The sequence below is a fragment of the Daphnia pulicaria genome, chromosome 7 (genome assembly GCF_021234035.1).
Source record: "Daphnia pulicaria isolate SC F1-1A chromosome 7, SC_F0-13Bv2, whole genome shotgun sequence".
Lineage (NCBI taxonomy): Eukaryota > Metazoa > Arthropoda > Branchiopoda > Diplostraca > Daphniidae > Daphnia > Daphnia pulicaria.
In genome coordinates, this window is record NC_060919.1 from 3,192,805 (window position 1) to 3,208,629 (window position 15,825).

General features: G+C 38.8%; 7 protein-coding genes and 3 non-coding genes across 13 annotated transcripts; 8 read left to right on the forward strand and 2 right to left on the reverse strand.

The window, feature by feature from the left end:
• The first annotated feature begins 38 nt into the window (after positions 1-38).
• LOC124349641 (death domain-associated protein 6-like) lies at positions 39-2,315 on the forward strand. Its single transcript, XM_046800400.1, has 7 exons — positions 39-319; positions 379-642; positions 698-783; positions 839-930; positions 1,001-1,150; positions 1,215-1,399; positions 1,461-2,315. Exons 1-7 carry the CDS (start codon positions 128-130, stop codon positions 2,013-2,015), a joined length of 1,524 nt encoding a protein of 507 aa, XP_046656356.1. The 5' UTR covers positions 39-127; the 3' UTR covers positions 2,016-2,315.
• LOC124349408 (RNA polymerase II-associated protein 1-like) lies at positions 2,029-6,040 on the reverse strand. Its single transcript, XM_046799982.1, has 6 exons — positions 5,035-6,040; positions 4,623-4,975; positions 3,415-4,560; positions 2,573-3,354; positions 2,340-2,505; positions 2,029-2,261 (listed from the first exon to the last, which is right to left on the reverse strand). Exons 1-6 carry the CDS (start codon positions 5,963-5,965, stop codon positions 2,070-2,072), a joined length of 3,570 nt encoding a protein of 1,189 aa, XP_046655938.1. The 5' UTR covers positions 5,966-6,040; the 3' UTR covers positions 2,029-2,069.
• A 231-nt stretch (positions 6,041-6,271) lies between these two features.
• Positions 6,272-7,294, forward strand: LOC124350186 (endothelial differentiation-related factor 1-like). Its single transcript, XM_046801230.1, has 3 exons — positions 6,272-6,515; positions 6,601-6,761; positions 6,846-7,294. The coding sequence occupies exons 1-3, from the start codon at positions 6,389-6,391 to the stop codon at positions 7,023-7,025; spliced, it is 468 nt and encodes a 155-aa protein (XP_046657186.1). The 5' UTR covers positions 6,272-6,388; the 3' UTR covers positions 7,026-7,294.
• A 7-nt stretch (positions 7,295-7,301) lies between these two features.
• On the reverse strand, positions 7,302-8,350 carry LOC124349969 (proteasome subunit beta type-1-like). Its single transcript, XM_046800932.1, has 4 exons — positions 8,189-8,350; positions 7,928-8,117; positions 7,687-7,868; positions 7,302-7,608 (listed from the first exon to the last, which is right to left on the reverse strand). The coding sequence occupies exons 1-4, from the start codon at positions 8,266-8,268 to the stop codon at positions 7,368-7,370; spliced, it is 693 nt and encodes a 230-aa protein (XP_046656888.1). The 5' UTR covers positions 8,269-8,350; the 3' UTR covers positions 7,302-7,367.
• Positions 8,351-8,478: 128 nt separating this feature from the next.
• LOC124350180 (U6 snRNA-associated Sm-like protein LSm2) lies at positions 8,479-9,155 on the forward strand. Its single transcript, XM_046801226.1, has 4 exons — positions 8,479-8,630; positions 8,696-8,763; positions 8,833-8,923; positions 8,988-9,155. The coding sequence occupies exons 1-4, from the start codon at positions 8,628-8,630 to the stop codon at positions 9,111-9,113; spliced, it is 288 nt and encodes a 95-aa protein (XP_046657182.1). The 5' UTR covers positions 8,479-8,627; the 3' UTR covers positions 9,114-9,155.
• A 157-nt stretch (positions 9,156-9,312) lies between these two features.
• Trnar-ucu lies at positions 9,313-9,424 on the forward strand. Its single transcript has 2 exons — positions 9,313-9,349; positions 9,389-9,424. It is a non-coding gene; the product is annotated as a tRNA-Arg (tRNA).
• Positions 9,425-9,970: 546 nt separating this feature from the next.
• LOC124349843 (phosphate carrier protein, mitochondrial-like) lies at positions 9,971-11,914 on the forward strand. The gene is made up of 7 exons (XM_046800740.1): positions 9,971-10,080; positions 10,214-10,336; positions 10,480-10,646; positions 10,704-10,778; positions 10,837-11,063; positions 11,127-11,240; positions 11,304-11,914. Exons 2-7 carry the CDS (start codon positions 10,216-10,218, stop codon positions 11,653-11,655), a joined length of 1,056 nt encoding a protein of 351 aa, XP_046656696.1. The 5' UTR covers positions 9,971-10,080; positions 10,214-10,215; the 3' UTR covers positions 11,656-11,914.
• Positions 11,915-12,004: 90 nt separating this feature from the next.
• On the forward strand, positions 12,005-14,484 carry LOC124349853 (BTB/POZ and MATH domain-containing protein 2-like). Of its 4 annotated transcripts, XM_046800766.1 has the most exons (4): positions 12,005-12,857; positions 12,947-13,836; positions 13,891-14,068; positions 14,208-14,484. In XM_046800766.1, exons 2-3 carry the CDS (start codon positions 13,006-13,008, stop codon positions 14,044-14,046), a joined length of 987 nt encoding a protein of 328 aa, XP_046656722.1. In that variant the 5' UTR covers positions 12,005-12,857; positions 12,947-13,005; the 3' UTR covers positions 14,047-14,068; positions 14,208-14,484. The 4 variants fall into 4 exon arrangements, with proteins under 4 accessions (XP_046656722.1, XP_046656718.1, XP_046656720.1 ...); XM_046800762.1 differs by having other exon boundaries at positions 12,947-14,068; XM_046800764.1 differs by having other exon boundaries at positions 12,950-14,068.
• Positions 14,485-14,768: 284 nt separating this feature from the next.
• Positions 14,769-14,840, forward strand: Trnap-agg. The gene has a single exon. It is a non-coding gene; the product is annotated as a tRNA-Pro (tRNA).
• A 498-nt stretch (positions 14,841-15,338) lies between these two features.
• Trnap-cgg lies at positions 15,339-15,410 on the forward strand. Its single transcript has one exon. It is a non-coding gene; the product is annotated as a tRNA-Pro (tRNA).
• Positions 15,411-15,825: the final 415 nt, after the last annotated feature.

Below are 15,825 nucleotides of genomic sequence, written 5' to 3' on the forward strand. Positions count from 1 at the left end.
CCTCTACCAGAGGCTATTGTCGTCTGCTCCATACGGTATATTGGACTTCTTTTGAATTCAACACTATCTGTTGGTGTGAGGAGGCAAAGTGCAAAACATTTTAAAAAAGTTCAAATTTTGATAGAGAATGGAAGATCCATCACCTAATGTGAATGAAAGTAAAGTTTGTGTTGTTGAACTTGTGGAAGCATGTGTTGAACAGAAGTCGACAAACACGACTGAAATCCTTAGTGAAAACGCATCCTCTAGTGCAAACGAAGCACCAGAAACTAACACGAATGGAAATAGTGATGCATGTGAATCACTATTGTTGGAACAGGTATCTTTTACTCATGATGTGTTCTTTTCATAAAAGGCTTTATATGCATCTTCGTATAGTTTATTACAGCATGCACACCACATTTGAAAATCCCTGGCGATGAGCCAATCATTGAAAAGCTTAAAAAACACTATGGCAAAGTTGAGAAAGAGTGCCGGAAAACAAAAAAATTTACCTCTGAAATGAGCAGGATTTCTTCACAAATCAACAACAGCGATATATACATCATCATTCAAGAGCTACTGAGTTATTTTAAAAGCTGTAGTGCTAAAACAGCTAGTAAGAAACAAGCTCACATAAAAAAACTGGAAAGCTATCTAGAGGTAACGAAAAAGTAAACATTTATCAAAGCAGCCCTCAATAATTTGGTTTTAATAGAAACTAGATGAAAAAATAAAGGAACTGACATCACAAGAAGTTGATTTGGATGCTGAAGAAAATTCAAATTATGTGCTGGAATGCAGGTTCTTCATTTAAACTTCCTTGTAATATAACTTAGACAAATTTTCAAAATTCAAGGTACAAAAAACGGTTTGCCTTTGTGTACGGAAAACTCTGTGATATCGTCGGATACAACAAGAACGACCCCAAACCAAAAATAGAATATCAAGGTTGGTTACATTTTGTAATTACGTTCATTAAAATCGTAAGTTATTAATTTATCTGAATGACTTCTGGCAGGTACTAGGTATCCAGAAATCAACCAAAATATATCGAGATATCTGAGGAGAAATGACGAATTTCCCGATTTTAAGGATATTCTTGAAATCATTTCCGAAACCAATGAACAAGCCGGTCTGCGTATGTCTGAAGAAAATGTCTCGAGAATGAGTATGATATCGTACATGCCCACAACATTATCGAAATTTTAGTAACACAATTTTTCAATAATCAGCAAGGGAGGTTTTCGAGGAGGTTGGCGTTAAGCTGAAAAAAAGACGAATGGAAGAATTTGAATCAACTTTTGGTTGCCATCTTACCGACGATGTAGACGAAGCCAATGATCCGGCCGCTATGGACCCTGATTTAAGTGAAAAGCTTGCAAACAATCAGAAGTTAGCCTCAAAGCGTCTTGATGAAGTAAGTTTAATTTTAAGAACTTTTTGAAGTCTTAATAATCTACAATTTGTGTATATTTCAGGTGATGGAAAGCTATGTTTTAAAACAAGAAACGCGTGGTGAAGAAGAGAGCAAGGACTCTAATGATGATGACGACGATGGCGATGACGACGATGGCGATGAAGAAGAAGACGACGACGAAGAAATGGGAGACGTGGACGATGACAATTTGCTTATTGAATTTGAAGATTCCAAGAGTTCTTTATTACCGTCAGGAGCTGAGGATTCTGAAATCGACCAACTCGCTTGCCCATTGACAAATAGTACAAAAACTCCCTTGTCGGAACCGGCAGTAGTTCAGAAAATTGAACATTCAGAACCTTCAAAAAATGGTTTTTTGGCTGAACTGGACGTGAAACCAAAGGTGGAGCTTTTAACATCAGCACCCAAAAGCAATCCTTCTATGGACACCATTGAAATTACTACAGTTACTAATCGTGAATCTGTTTTAAGCGTTCGTAATCCGTTGCGAGCTCTAAAACGAAAAGGTCCTGAAATGATTGTCAAATTGTCACCTAAGAAAAAAGCTCCTATTAAGCCCTACGACGATGATGATGTCATCGTTTTATCAGATTGAAAAATTTATGGAGTTCCTGTGCTGTCATTTCTTTCTGTATTATTCCACCAAATTTCAAAAATTAAATTTATCGAGATCGACTGGATTTCGTTCAACATAATGTTTGATGTGATGAGTTGCTATTTTGAAAATAACGGAGTTCCTCTCGCTGGTTATTAAACCAGATCTTATGGAAGACGCATATTTCAATACCAATACATCATCTGTTTCAATAGGGTATTTCCATCGGTCCAACGAATCCAACATCTGCATCACAAAAAAGATAAAACGAAATAATAAAAATCATGTCTGTTTTCACAATTGTATCCTTCTCCCGAAAAATACCTGTTGATCGTCCAATGTAAGGATGCGGAGAGCGTTTGAATGTTCACACCAAAGTTTTGTGCGAAAACGGACATGCTGTTGCTGTTGTATTGGCAATAGAACGAAAGCGGCAAAGAGTGGACTACCGTAAGAAACTGCTTCAAACTGATTGATCAAGCGATCGTATCTGAAAACGAGATTTGAATCCATTTATGCATATTTAAAAAAAAAACATTTTGTACTAGGATACTTACAGGTCTATAAAATCATCCACCCCAGCAACGGGACGGCTGAAATCTAGGTGTTGAACAGCCAGTTTCCGTAAGATAGGCCACATGTAATCACAGATGCTTTTTTCCAGGAAAAGGTCATTCCCTGCCATGAAAGTGCAGGCCAAACGCGCATAATGCTCTGCCGGTTGAATGCGGAAGAACCAGGTAGGTCGAAGCGACAGAAGAACGTAAACGGCTTGCAACGAATACAAGGCCGTTTGTGAAACCAATCCATTGTCTTCCAGTGGCTTTTCAAGATCTTTTTGGTACAGCATCACCAAAGGTAAGTAGATCCAATCAGCTGGAAGGAGTTGACGATGTTCAAGCGTCAACGCGGTAGAAGAATCTCCGGTTAATGTTCCGGGAAAAAGATGACTGCTGTAAAACTTTGCCACCTGACTTAATTCGTTTACGGTTTTCGATAGCAAAGATTTTGTGGTCTCGTTGATCTGTAGCTGTTCTAAATTTGTCTCCAGGTCACAACCTCGTTGAATAAACTCGGGATGGAATATCAGACGACTAATCCAATTCACAACAATGGCTTCCGCTCCAGGACCGAGACTTGTTATTGCGGTTAAGGCTACTTGGTGTGCGACTTGTGCTTGATCGGGAGTAAATACAGCCCACTCAGCTCCGATAATCAAGAATTCATGAAGGAAATGAAGTTCGTAACGTGTGAACCAGTTACCAGACAAGGCGGACGGTGATCGATTCAATTTCTCCAGGTAATCGAAATACGAGTTGGGTAACTTCAAATCAATAGTCTGAGATGTTGAAAAGAATTATTAGTATTGTGTACCTTTAACAAGCAATAGCTTACTAACCTGGGTAGATGAACTTTTAACCTTCCAAATCCTCAGGATCCGAAAAATGGACGCGATCAAAGGAAACGGACTAGAGGAGGCCATTATCGGGATCAATTCTCCTCCAAGTGCTGTGGCATTGACGGATGGGAGAGATTCTGGATATCTTGAGCAGGACTCTAGAGTGGATGCAAGATTGCTATGATTAACTAGTGATTTGGCAAGCTCTTGCATTGGTCCTGAATGAAGCAGAGGAAGGATGTGATTCGAACAGAGTTTATCCAGTAAAGGCGGAGCTTGAGGGTCGATCCAATGTGTGTAAAAAGTAGCTAGGAGATGAATTCCAGCGGCTAGTAGACATCCGGCTGAATCTGGAATAGGATATGTAAGTTTGCGTAGCTGCCAGGCCCATTTGGCGACGCACATCTCTACAGCTTCTCTTAAACCACCAATCTCTTTGATGTGCAAATGCTTATGGTTCCCCGAGCAGTTCCCGGAGCAGCTTCCTGAATTACAGCATGTGCTCAAAAGTGCTTCCATCAAAAGTAGCATGGATGCGCCCAAATGATGACTGAAGCGGGCGTTGCTATTGTTGCTGGTTCCAGAATCCATCGAGATTGAAGACTGATAATATTGCAGTTGAGGAAACCAAACCGGATAAAACTCCAAGAATGATTGTATGCCGATGCCCTGTTGAAGGAGAGTGCGCCAAGTGTGGTAGCAATCCAAAACCAGCAGAAGAGCTTCCTGGGATGGCAACTTCAGTTCAATCGTGTCCATCGCCACGTAGATTTTGATCGACTCCAAAATTGAATATTTAGTGACGAGTGTGATGGCGAGTTCTGGATTCCACGATGCAATTACGCGAGCCAGGCGAAGTACTTGGCGGACAGGTGAACCATACAAGTTATCTATTTCTTCCGTTTGGTCTTGACTCGTATTGAGCGATGCCCAATCTTTAGGTAAGAAGCAACGGAAGATTGTGTCCATTAAACGAGGGCAATCGAGGATAGACTGAGCAACAGCAGGAGAATGCCGGGCCATTCTAGTAAGAATCTCGAGCGCAGCAACCACAGCTCGTGCTTCTGGACGAATTTCTTCCAAAATGTAACGAATCCTCCAAGGTACATCCATTCGTAAGCAAGCTTTGATTACATCTACTCGAATCTTGGAGAAAACAATAATTAGTATGAGAAAACCTACATTAAATAGAAAACAGTTTAAGCTACCATTTCGTTGTCTTTCATTTCAGGTTCTTGCTCCTGGTCTGTAGGATCCATTTCGATGTGACTACACAAATTTGGTTGCTTTTCCCCACCGTGCCAAATGTTGCAGCGTTCAAGGCAGGTTTCGTCAAACGGGCTAGAAAGCAAACGCGAAAAAGCGACCAGGGATGCGACGACAACTGATGGGGCGCTGTCATCCATACAAAACCGTAATAACAGCAAGATCCCATTGTCCAGCAAAGTAGGGATTAGGGGAGATTCAAAACATGAGTCATACAGTCCTAATCGAGTGTTTTCCAACACACTGGCGATAGTATTCAACGCTAATACTCTTTGTTGCATTTTGCTGCTACGACCTACAATTTAAAAAGTTGGTTGAGTTTACAATTTTGTCAAGTATTGCTGCGCATCATACTTAGCAGCATCAGTTCATTGATGGAATATCCAGCTCTCTCAGGTTCCTCGCCATGGTGGTGGAGGGCTGAAGTAACCGGAAAATCAACATTGGCTGAAAGGAGATGGCCTTGAAAGTCGAATCGGGCTTGAAAGCTTTCTCCGGAAATCTCTTTGATGGGAGGTAAAGATGACATCCACCGAACCTTTTCCTTCTCTACACGATCCATGTGTACCCATTTTGAATTTTTTAACTCTTGAACTTCTTCTACTTCAGGTTCAACTTCTTCCATAGTTTGGTCTACTGGTTTTGCCTCTACAACAACTTGTTTTGAATTGAGAGCTGCTTGCTTTTTGTTCTTCAAAAGTGCAACAAGTTTTGGGTCCAAATTTTGTAACAACTGCTGTTGCTCTCTGAGAATATCTTCCTCAGTCATGGATGATAATTTTTGTAGATTTTCCTGGTGGATTTGTGTAGCCTCAGTTTCTCCTAAAACGGCTTGTGCAATTGTACTGCTTTGATTTGGAAAGGGTGGCAGTTTAACAGAAGGATTTTCTGCAGCTTCTTCTCTTACCATTTTTGCTTTCCTCAGTTGTTGGGCAAAGATACTTCCAGATCCTGAAGCTTTAAGGGATTTTGTTCTTTGAAAAACTTCAGGAAAGGGATTTTCTCTTTTGAGATCTTCTACTTTCCTCTCTTGAATTTCACATTTTTCAACTACATCCCGTAATACCTGTACTTTTGGAAGTTGAAAATGAAATTGTTTTTCCTTCATTTTATCAGCCATTTCTTGTCTTTGGGCAAACATGGACTTCTTCTCCTCATTTGAATTAGCTCTAGGTGCCTTAATGATTTCTGATGTACTAGAGTTTTCCAGTCTTCCCGATCTAAATGCCTCCTGCATCTCCATCAGCTCGTCTTCTTCACAAGTTAACTTTGGTCTTGCCGTCATTCTTTATGGATGTAAGTCAAACACATGTGATAAATCTACGGTGTCCAAAATAATCACAACTTTTAAACTTTTTAAGCAGACAACCCTAAAGAAGGCGGAGCTAGGATAAATCGATTATTAGCTTTTTTAACGAAATTGATTTATTTTCGAAAAAAGACATTTGCATATTTTTTTTATTTTATTAAATTTTTTTATTTTAGAAATTATAGAAAAAATAATTTAATAATTTTAAACGAAACATTTGAGTTGATGTTTTATGTTCTTTCTGATCTTGATCAAGCTCCTCCCATTTGTTATTCTGCTTCAGATTTCTCTAGAAATCGGAAGGCTCACGTCAACCATACCCTCGTGGATGCGCAGGCATTGAGTAGTAAACTATACGTCTTGTTTGAATCCAGTAGTGTAAAATTGCACTTTACCAAAATGAGTGATAATCAATGGGAGCCCGTCATTATTAAGAAAAGGGTACCAAAGGGAGCCTCAGCTACATCTGATAAGGTCGTGAATGCGGCAAGGCGACAAGGACTTGAAGTGGAAACAGTCACTAAATGTAAATACTTTTTACCCATCAGACACAGATCTATCATGGAACTGTGTTATTTTGAATTGTTATTTATTTATCATTGGTTTTCTAGATGGGGCAGCTACGAATAAGCATACTGGAACAACCCTCAACACAGCCAAGCTGGATCAAGAAAGTGAAGAATTGAAGCATGCCTCACTGTCTATGGATGTAGCAAAGTTGATTCAGAAAGGACGTCAAGATAAGGGTTTCACCCAGAAAGATCTTGCTACTGTATGCATATTTCTCTTTTACATTTATATGTTACTTTTCTGTTTTCATATTTTTATTATTAATTCATTATTATTTTTATTCCAGAAAATCAATGAGAAACCTCAAGTAATAACAGATTATGAAGCAGGACGTGGAATCCCCAATCAACAAATTCTTGGGAAAATTGAGAGAGCTATTGGAATTAAACTTCGGGGCAAGGACAAGGGGCAACCACTAGAACCTCCTGCTCCCAAGGCAGCAGCTGCTCCTGCCAAGAAGAAATAAAAGCCAGTATGATTCTGTGAGAACCATTTTTCAAATTTTTTTTTTTTTTTTCTTTTGAAGCGAGAGATTCTTTTGTGGGGAGGGATAATATGGTTAATATGGATTATTTTTGACAAAAATGAACAGACAAACCCCCTAAGCAGTTAAGTCTTGATACTGCACTGCAGTTATGCATCTCACAGACCATTGTTCTATGGTTGGATCACAACTTCTGTCTGTTACATAACTGATTTCTATGTCAAAATAATACACCAGTTCTTTGCAAGTAACAAAATGGAAAGTATAATGAATGTATTGGATCTCCAGAGCAACAAGAGCAAAATCCTTACAAAATTTCCCCAATTAATCTTTACGCAATGGGAAGTGCATCACTTCAATTCCCGCTTTAGTGATAATATTGATGATGACACCGTCACCGGTGGAAGTATCACGCTCAGCAGCGGAAATGAATGAATCCTTAATGACCATGAGTGCTTTTTCCTTGGTAATATTGGGAAGCAATTCTCCTTTCATGTTCTTCAAGCCAACTTGATTGTCAAGAAGTGGCTGAAGCATTGCACCAGCTGCACCACCAGCCCGATACCTTTGTTATAAACACACACACACACACAAAATACATTGTCCATTATCTTTTAAGTTAAATAATAAAAATGAAAAATACCTGTTTTTTTCACAATGTCCAACAGGATCATACGAGTACAAGGTACCCTTTCCATCTTGATCAAGGCCAGCAACAATATTGGAAACATAGTAGGGGAAAAAGCGCTTGTGGTACAGCATAGTAGAGACCAACTGAGCTACAGCTGGAGTGGACATGGGCTTCAGATGTTCATGGAGGTACATCTAAAAATATATTTTTAAGCAATTAAAACTTCCTTATAATGTGTGTCAATGAAATTCACCTTCATGCGAGCCTCAAGCGTTCTAGTAAATGTGAGTACATCACACCAGCATCCAGAGACTCCAAGAACTGTTTGTTCTGACAACTTGAAGAGCTTTGTTTGTTCTCGGGATAGGATCGAGTAGCCTTGAATCAGACGAGTATCCGAAGCTATGATGGCAAAATCTTCTCCGGCTACGGCCACAATAGTTCTGTTGACGACGTCAAATGGCAAAACTGTTAGTTAGTCCAAATAATAGTTTCCAATGATAAAAGTTTTTACCCTCCATTGTCTGTGTAAGGGCTCCAATGATGTTGCTTAGCTCCAGGAAGATCATCATTGAGAATTACTTGTCCAAACATAATGCTGTATTACAATTGAATCTTTTAACTTGACAGCCGCTTGTCGATGACTTGCAACGCTCGCATAGACGAATGACTTCGAACTGTTCGGCATCGGCTGCAGATGAACGGTTGCCTTTTTTCTTGTACTTACTCGTGAAATTCATTTTAGAAAATGTACTGGGACACAAAGTTTAGTTTAATTATTTATTTTTTATTCAATTATGATGTTAATTCATTCAAGTATGGTGTAAACAAGTATTTTTTCACGAAATATTTATGAATCTTGCAACGTATTCCGGCATAGGTTCGTACAACGGCCGTCTGCTTCATTGATCTTCTTAAATTAAATTCCAAGTTTTTTTGGGTGTTGATATAAAATGGTAAAATTTTTAAATACTGTATTATAATAACGCAATAACCTTGAAGCTTTGTTTACAATTTTTAGTTGTTCTACTCGTTTTTCAAATCGCTGGTTGGCAAAGATGTAGTCGTCGAACTTAAAAATGATTTGAGGTGTGAGATAACATTTTATTAGATGATTGTGTTCTCATGAAGAAGACTAATGGTTTGTTACAATTTCAGCATATGTGGAACTTTGCATTCTGTAGACCAGTACCTCAACATTAAACTGACAGACATCAGCATAACTGACCCTGATAAATATCCTCATATGGTAACAAATCATAAAAAAGTTTACATGTTCGATACTGATATATCTATATATTTTTAACTTAAAGCTTTCAGTGAAAAACTGTTTCATTCGTGGCTCTGTTGTGAGATACGTTCAACTACCACCTGAAGAAGTTGATCACCAGCTTTTGCAAGATGCTGCCCGAAAGGAATCCCAGCACTCAAAACACTAAATTGTCAGATTTTGATATGTAATACATGTGTTTTTTTCCATATTCTCTTCTGGTTGGTGAAATATTTTATTAATCAATTGCTTAAATGCACACAGTTCAAAGGCAAATAATTAATTGGGATTAAGAGATGGTGGATACGTAAATACAGAAAATGCCAATCTTCAAGGTCCACAAGTTTCATCAAATAAAAATTGCAACCGGTCGTGTGGCCTAATGGATAAGGCGCTGGACTTCTATGAGGTGGTATTTTAAAGGAATAGTGGATCACGGTAGCTATCCAGAGATTGCGAGTTCGAGTCTCGCCACGATCACAACTTTTTCGTACAATTTTTTTATCAAAACTCAATATTAGAATTTAAATAATAGTAAAACTGCAATTTTGGAGTTGAAAAATGGGACTTTTGGCAGCGGAAAAGAGGGTAATAATTGAGACGCAATTGCAAATCACGTGACTTCCCGCTTGCGGGAAACTGTTGCTGATTGGCAGAGAGCCAAATTTCGATTTAATCCGTTTAGAAGTAATCGACAAAAAAAGTAGTCAATACTTTGAAAAAAATATTCTCTTGTCCCTCCAATCTGGGTTTCTTAAAAGTGAGAAAACCGCTATCCCCTTGACCCTTGTTATGGAAATCATAATTAGTTGTGTTATTGATGATTTTGGTGCCAAAAAATATGACGTATTTTCGTCCGGCAAGCCAATAGCCTAGGTATCGTGGGCAAAATAGTGATTAGTATTTTATTTTCCACAATTTTGGTTCTATCATTTTGCATATTCATTTTTAAAATGTTGATTTTGAGTGAAGAGAAATTCAAAATTCTTCTTGATTTATTTTTTTTCCTCATCAGCTGATCAGGATTGTCAGCTGAGAAAAACCGGCAACCGGCTGCTTTATCTCGTGCTAGACGGCAACGTAGCACCAGTCGTCCCTTCTCCTCCTCTTCATCACGACCGCCATTAAAGTCGGAGGTGAGTTTTCTTTCTCTCTACCGGTTTTGTACAATTCTTTCTTTGTAGGTCACCGATCTATTAGATATTTTATGTCAGATTCACAATTTAATGAAATTTTAACTGATTTATCATTATTGGCGTTTGTTTCTAGCAATGAATTCTCTGTGGGAAGCCGCAAAGAAAAGTCCTTTCCTTACCAGTGCTAATTGCGAGGCAAAGATGACTACCGATAACCAGTTGGTAGCCAACAGGACCATTGCTGCCGCTGCTGCAGGTAAATTCCTTTTTTATTCACTTTTAAACCAAGCCGTAATTCTATGTGCTGTACATTTGTGAGTGAAAGTGCAGCTAAGTTGCGCTTTTGGTCACATAGAAAGTTTATTAGTTGTGATGAGTAATAATTCCTTCTATTTCTAGAAACCTACAGCTGTGAATATGGTAGTTCCAAATACTACGCCCTGTGTGGTGTTGGAGGACTTTTGTCCTGTGGTATTACACACACATTGGTCACTCCTTTGGACATGGTGAAGTGCAGAATTCAGACCAACCCAGCAAAGTACAAGTCAATCGTTACTGGATTCAAGGTATTTACATTGTATTTCCCACGTCTGAAGAAATTCTTAATGTGGAATGTTCTGCAGGTCTCTGTTGCTGAGGAGGGCATGAGAGGGCTTGTCCGAGGCTGGGCCCCCACTGCTATTGGTTATTCAGCTCAGGTAATCCAATTTTGCAAGCCCAGTTTAAGCAGCTTTCTAAAAATTGAAATTTTATTAGGGAGTCTGCAAGTTTGGATTTTATGAAGCTTTCAAGATTGTCTATGCCAATGCTTTGGGAGAAGAGAATGCTTATGTCTACAGAACTGGTCTGTACTTGGCTGCATCTGCCTCCGCTGAGTTCTTTGCTGATATTGCTTTGAGCCCAATGGAAGCTTGCAAAGTGCGAATTCAGACCATGCCTGGTTTCCCTGCCACATTGAGGGCTGGTGCACCTCTTATCTACCAGTACGCAACTATCAAATGACTGTTTTTTATTTGTGTTTTAATTCAACTTTATGAATATTACAGACAAGAGGGACTGAATGGATTTTACAAGAGTCTTGTCCCCCTATGGATGCGACAGATCCCTTACACCATGATGAAGTTTGCTTGCTTTGAGAAGACTGTTGAGCTTCTGTACAAGTAAGAGTAAATAGTTGTTTTCTTACATTTTCGATTATTAATAAAGTTTATTTTCAATATTAGACATGTTGTTCCCAAGCCCCGTGACCAGTGCACTAAGGGTGAACAGCTTGTGGTCACATTCGCTGCAGGTTACATTGCTGGTGTTTTCTGCGCTATTGTGTCCCACCCTGCTGATACTGTAGTATCAAAGATGAATGCCGCCAAGGGTTCCACTGCCGGCGACACCTTGAAGAAGCTTGGCCTCATGGGAGTTTGGCAAGGATTGACGCCCAGGATCATTATGATTGGTACACTTACCGCTGCCCAATGGTTCATCTATGATGCCGTGAAAGTCTGGCTCGGTCTTCCCCGCCCACCCCCACCAGAGATGCCAGAATCCTTGAAGGCTAAATTAGCTGCAGCCCAGCATTAGAAGACTTGTGTATCTTAAATTCACATTATTTTTATTTTACGGTTCAACATCCCACCGTTCGTACAAGCCCACATTAAATAGTTTTGCCATCAGTTAAAAATTGATTGGTCCTGATTATTTTTCCGTTTTTGGATGAGAAATATCATTATACCAACTAGGGCATTCGGCAATGTAGCTCTCCGGTGTAAGGCATCGTCGATAAACGTGAAGCGACGATTGGCTGCAGTGCAACGATAATAAATATCTGTAGAATACGAAATACTGCGTTTTCAGTTAACTTTTTGCAATTTAAGTAAAATTTTACATTTCGTTATCTGGTCAAGTTGACTATAGTTCAGACTAAAGTAATTGAAATTTGTCAAGATGCAGCGAGGCAAGTAGGCTTGAGATTAACGTCGGGTTATGTGAAGTTAAAAACAGTTTCTATTTTCTTCGTGTCACGTGTTGTGTTTCAAACGGTTTACGATTGATCTGGTAGGTAATTAAGCAGTAAACCCTGTGATAGTTCCATGGCGGTTGAGCTTTTGATCTATTTAATATTTAAGAATGGGGAGAACTTAAAAGCATAACTGGATATGTAATCATAGCAGCTTACTTACTAAACGTTGTCGACGGTATGCATCACTTACCTAACTGAAAAGCGATATTTTTGCATGTCTAAGAGTAAGATGTAGTCTTGAACTCTTGACCTTGAGCTCTTTGTGGACACTGGTATCAAATCGGTTTACCTTCGATGTTAATATTATTGTCAGCGTTAATCGATAAGCATTTCTAGGACAGCAATTGTAAATTGAAATGTTTTTTATCAGACAAAATCACCATTTCACAAAAAAGAATAAAACTCGCAGGAACTCAGATCGTGGAATTAACGATGTTCTTGTACGTAAATATTTACTAATTCGCATATTCATACACGCTTATGTATTAATTCCACGGTATTTATTTTCGTAAAGTAAACTTTACTGAACTAAACGCTAGCCAAGCCAAACCAACTAGCGGACTTCCAAGTTCCACGCGAGTTAGCTCCCCTTTTTAGGGGCGGAGCTAGTGATTCCGCAGTTTCCACGATTCACCAGTAGCAGCCAAGAGCCAACCCAGACCCAGTAGTAAGTTAGTTTACTGTTGATGTGCCAATGTGGTCAGTAGTGTAGAATCACTGAAGCAGTCAAGGTTCGTCATATTTCGTGCAACGGGGTTTTAAGGTTAGTAAAATTGATAAGTGCTCAAAGTAGTGATTGGTGAGCAAGCATTGAAAACCAATTAAACTATCAAATTTTTCTCTTACGTGTAGTAGCCTTTATATGTTTTATAGTTGCTGACTGGGTCGTTGAACACGTGGTGGATACAGTCATGGCATCGTCTGTTGAAGTAAGAGAAGTTCGCAATGGATTTTTCCGCGTTCGCTTTATATTTGTAGACTCAACTACCGCGAAGGATGAAGATGGCTTCTTTCACACAGCATTTCAACTTTGTGGATCTCAATCAAACCGAAAATTCTTCTTCCGTTACAAATTCTTTTTCATCAAAACTAATTCCGAGCCCAACATAGCAACAACTGCTATTTATGTCAGAGAGATCCCTTCCAATGAAAATAGTGAACACGATAATGATAGTGAATCGAGTGAAGTGAACTCATCAAAGCGTCAAAAGCTGGCTTCCAGTGTGTCGGAAACAGGCGTTAATAGTCCTCACCACATGTGGATCGATTACAACAACACTTTGGAAGAAACAATTCTTTTCAAGAAAAGTCAGGGCGTTTGGTTTCGTATGTTCCCTTTACCCTCTAACGTCAAAAGATATGACGCTATCACGTTATCGATTGATTTCGGGAACATTTCCGGTGGACTAGCCAAGTTGTTTCTATCTCAACAGTTATGTGACGTCGAATTCAAATTCAAATGTGGACAGTCGATTGGTGCCCACGTTGCAATTTTATCTGCTGGCAGCCCTGTGTTCTCAGTGATGTTCTCTTCGGGATTCTTGGAATCGAAAACGAGAAAAGTGGCTATCGACGATATTGAAATTGACATCTTTAAACAGCTGCTTCACTATTTGTATTCTGGAGGTAGTCCCGAACTAAAGGTCGGTTTGATGGAGAACATCATTCATTATCAACATCTTTTTGCGGCTGCCGATAAGTATGACGTCGAGGCTCTTAAAACAGTGTGTGTAGGTGTAATGATAATCCCGCACAAGACATTCGAAAGTGCCACTAGTAACCTAATATTTTCTCAGTTACACTCGATCCCGAAACTGTTTGAAGATTCCATGGATTATTTTGTTAAACATAGTCGCAAGGTTTGTTATCAGCCGGAATGGTTAGATTTCATGAAGGCTTACCCCGAATTGTGCGTGCTTGTTACCCAACGTATCGCCGGACCGCGCATTTAATCTGATTCCAAATAACACCAAGGTATGAAAATTTCCTGTTTATCTATTTCTATTTAAGTTTTAATGCTTTCCTTTTTCTTATTTTGTTTCAAGTTAATCAAAGCCATCTGTACACTGTAAGAAGTAATGACTTATTGTGTAATTTTTATTTTATTTTATAGACCTATTGAACAATTAAATCGAGAGTTTCTTTGGAACCCAGGACTATGGAATTGTATTCGTTTGATTATACTGGTAATGGAAACCATTTTGATTTTGTTTATGATATCTTTAAATGCTCTGATGTTAACAAGCAACGTCGTGGTAAAATTTCTTTAAGTGGTGAGAAATTCTATCAAAATGAGAATTTACAGTACCAAAAAAAGTTGTTCTTTTTTAGTTATTCTGACGGTCAGCACAGATGTAAACAATGAGAATTACAAGAGAACAAAAGACCAACTTTACTTTTTGATATACTGATTTTTACTGAATCTGATATAGGTCAATAAGTGTTAAAATTTCACGGTTTTATGTGGCGTCATTCAACGTTCTTCGTAAAGTTTGTTCTTTTAGAAAACTTAGCAAGAAATTGGTACTTTCTGTTATGAGGGTTTGACATCACTCTTTTTGAACCTGCCTTTCCACAACAGAGATTTTACTATCATCCTTGCTTTTAACTTGCTTGCTTGCTTCCACTTTAATATTATTTGTTTTTAGAGCGCTTTTTATCTTCAATTACCATCGGCTCGATGGTCTAGGGGTATGATTCTCGCTTAGGGTGCGAGAGGTCCCGGGTTCAAATCCCGGTCGAGCCCAGAGTTCCTTTTTCAATTTAATTTTTTAAATGTTACCGTTGATTATCAAACTCGTTTTTTTTTTTTTTTTAAATTCAGTCATGTATGCTGGGTTATTTGACTTGATCGATGATGGGGCGAACAAAGTACCTTCTGTAAGTATGTCTACTTACAGCCAGGGTCCTTTCTTTCATATGATGTCGCTATCCCCAACTGACGTGACGACTGAGTTATGAATTGGAAGGAGACGCTAAAGCACTTGATACCGACCTTACAAAACTTGATGCACTCTGTAAGGTCTTCGACCTGTTTTGTGTGACATCTTCGGGACATTTCAGCATTCACTTAGATTTGAATTAGTTTTTTTTTTTTCGCTGTTTCGATTTTCACTGCTTTCTTTAAAAAAATGCGATGCAAAACGTAACACTAAACAATCATAACCAGCTGTGTATGGTTCGATCTTACATAAAAATTTATTTTTATCTTTGTTATCAAAATCAATAATTTTAGTAGCAGCAGGGCTCGATGGTCTAGGGGTATGATTCTCGCTTCGGGTGCGAGAGGTCCCGGGTTCAAATCCCGGTCGAGCCCATCTGATATTGATTTTAATTGATATCGTTGATTTTTCCTAAATGATGCACCAATTTTTTAATGACCTTGGCTCTTAACAATCTTTTGACCCAACGCTGCTTGTAAATCATGCTGCTGAAATTCTGCTTCATACCTAGTTATTGATATGACAGCTGACAGTGTGCAGATTAAATTGGTTCGGACTTTCTTTTTTTTTAAACAATAGGCTATTGGAGCCTCAATCCAAACAATGATCTTCAATTTGCGATTCCTTGCTACCTTGTCGATTAGATTTGCCAAGGGTGTGTTCACGGATTTAAACGCCACTAGACTTATTCGATTGGTATTGATGAATAAAATTTCCCAATACAGATTTCGAAAATATTGGCACGTTTTGTTGACGCAAAGCTTTGAATTAGAAGGATTAGAAAAAATC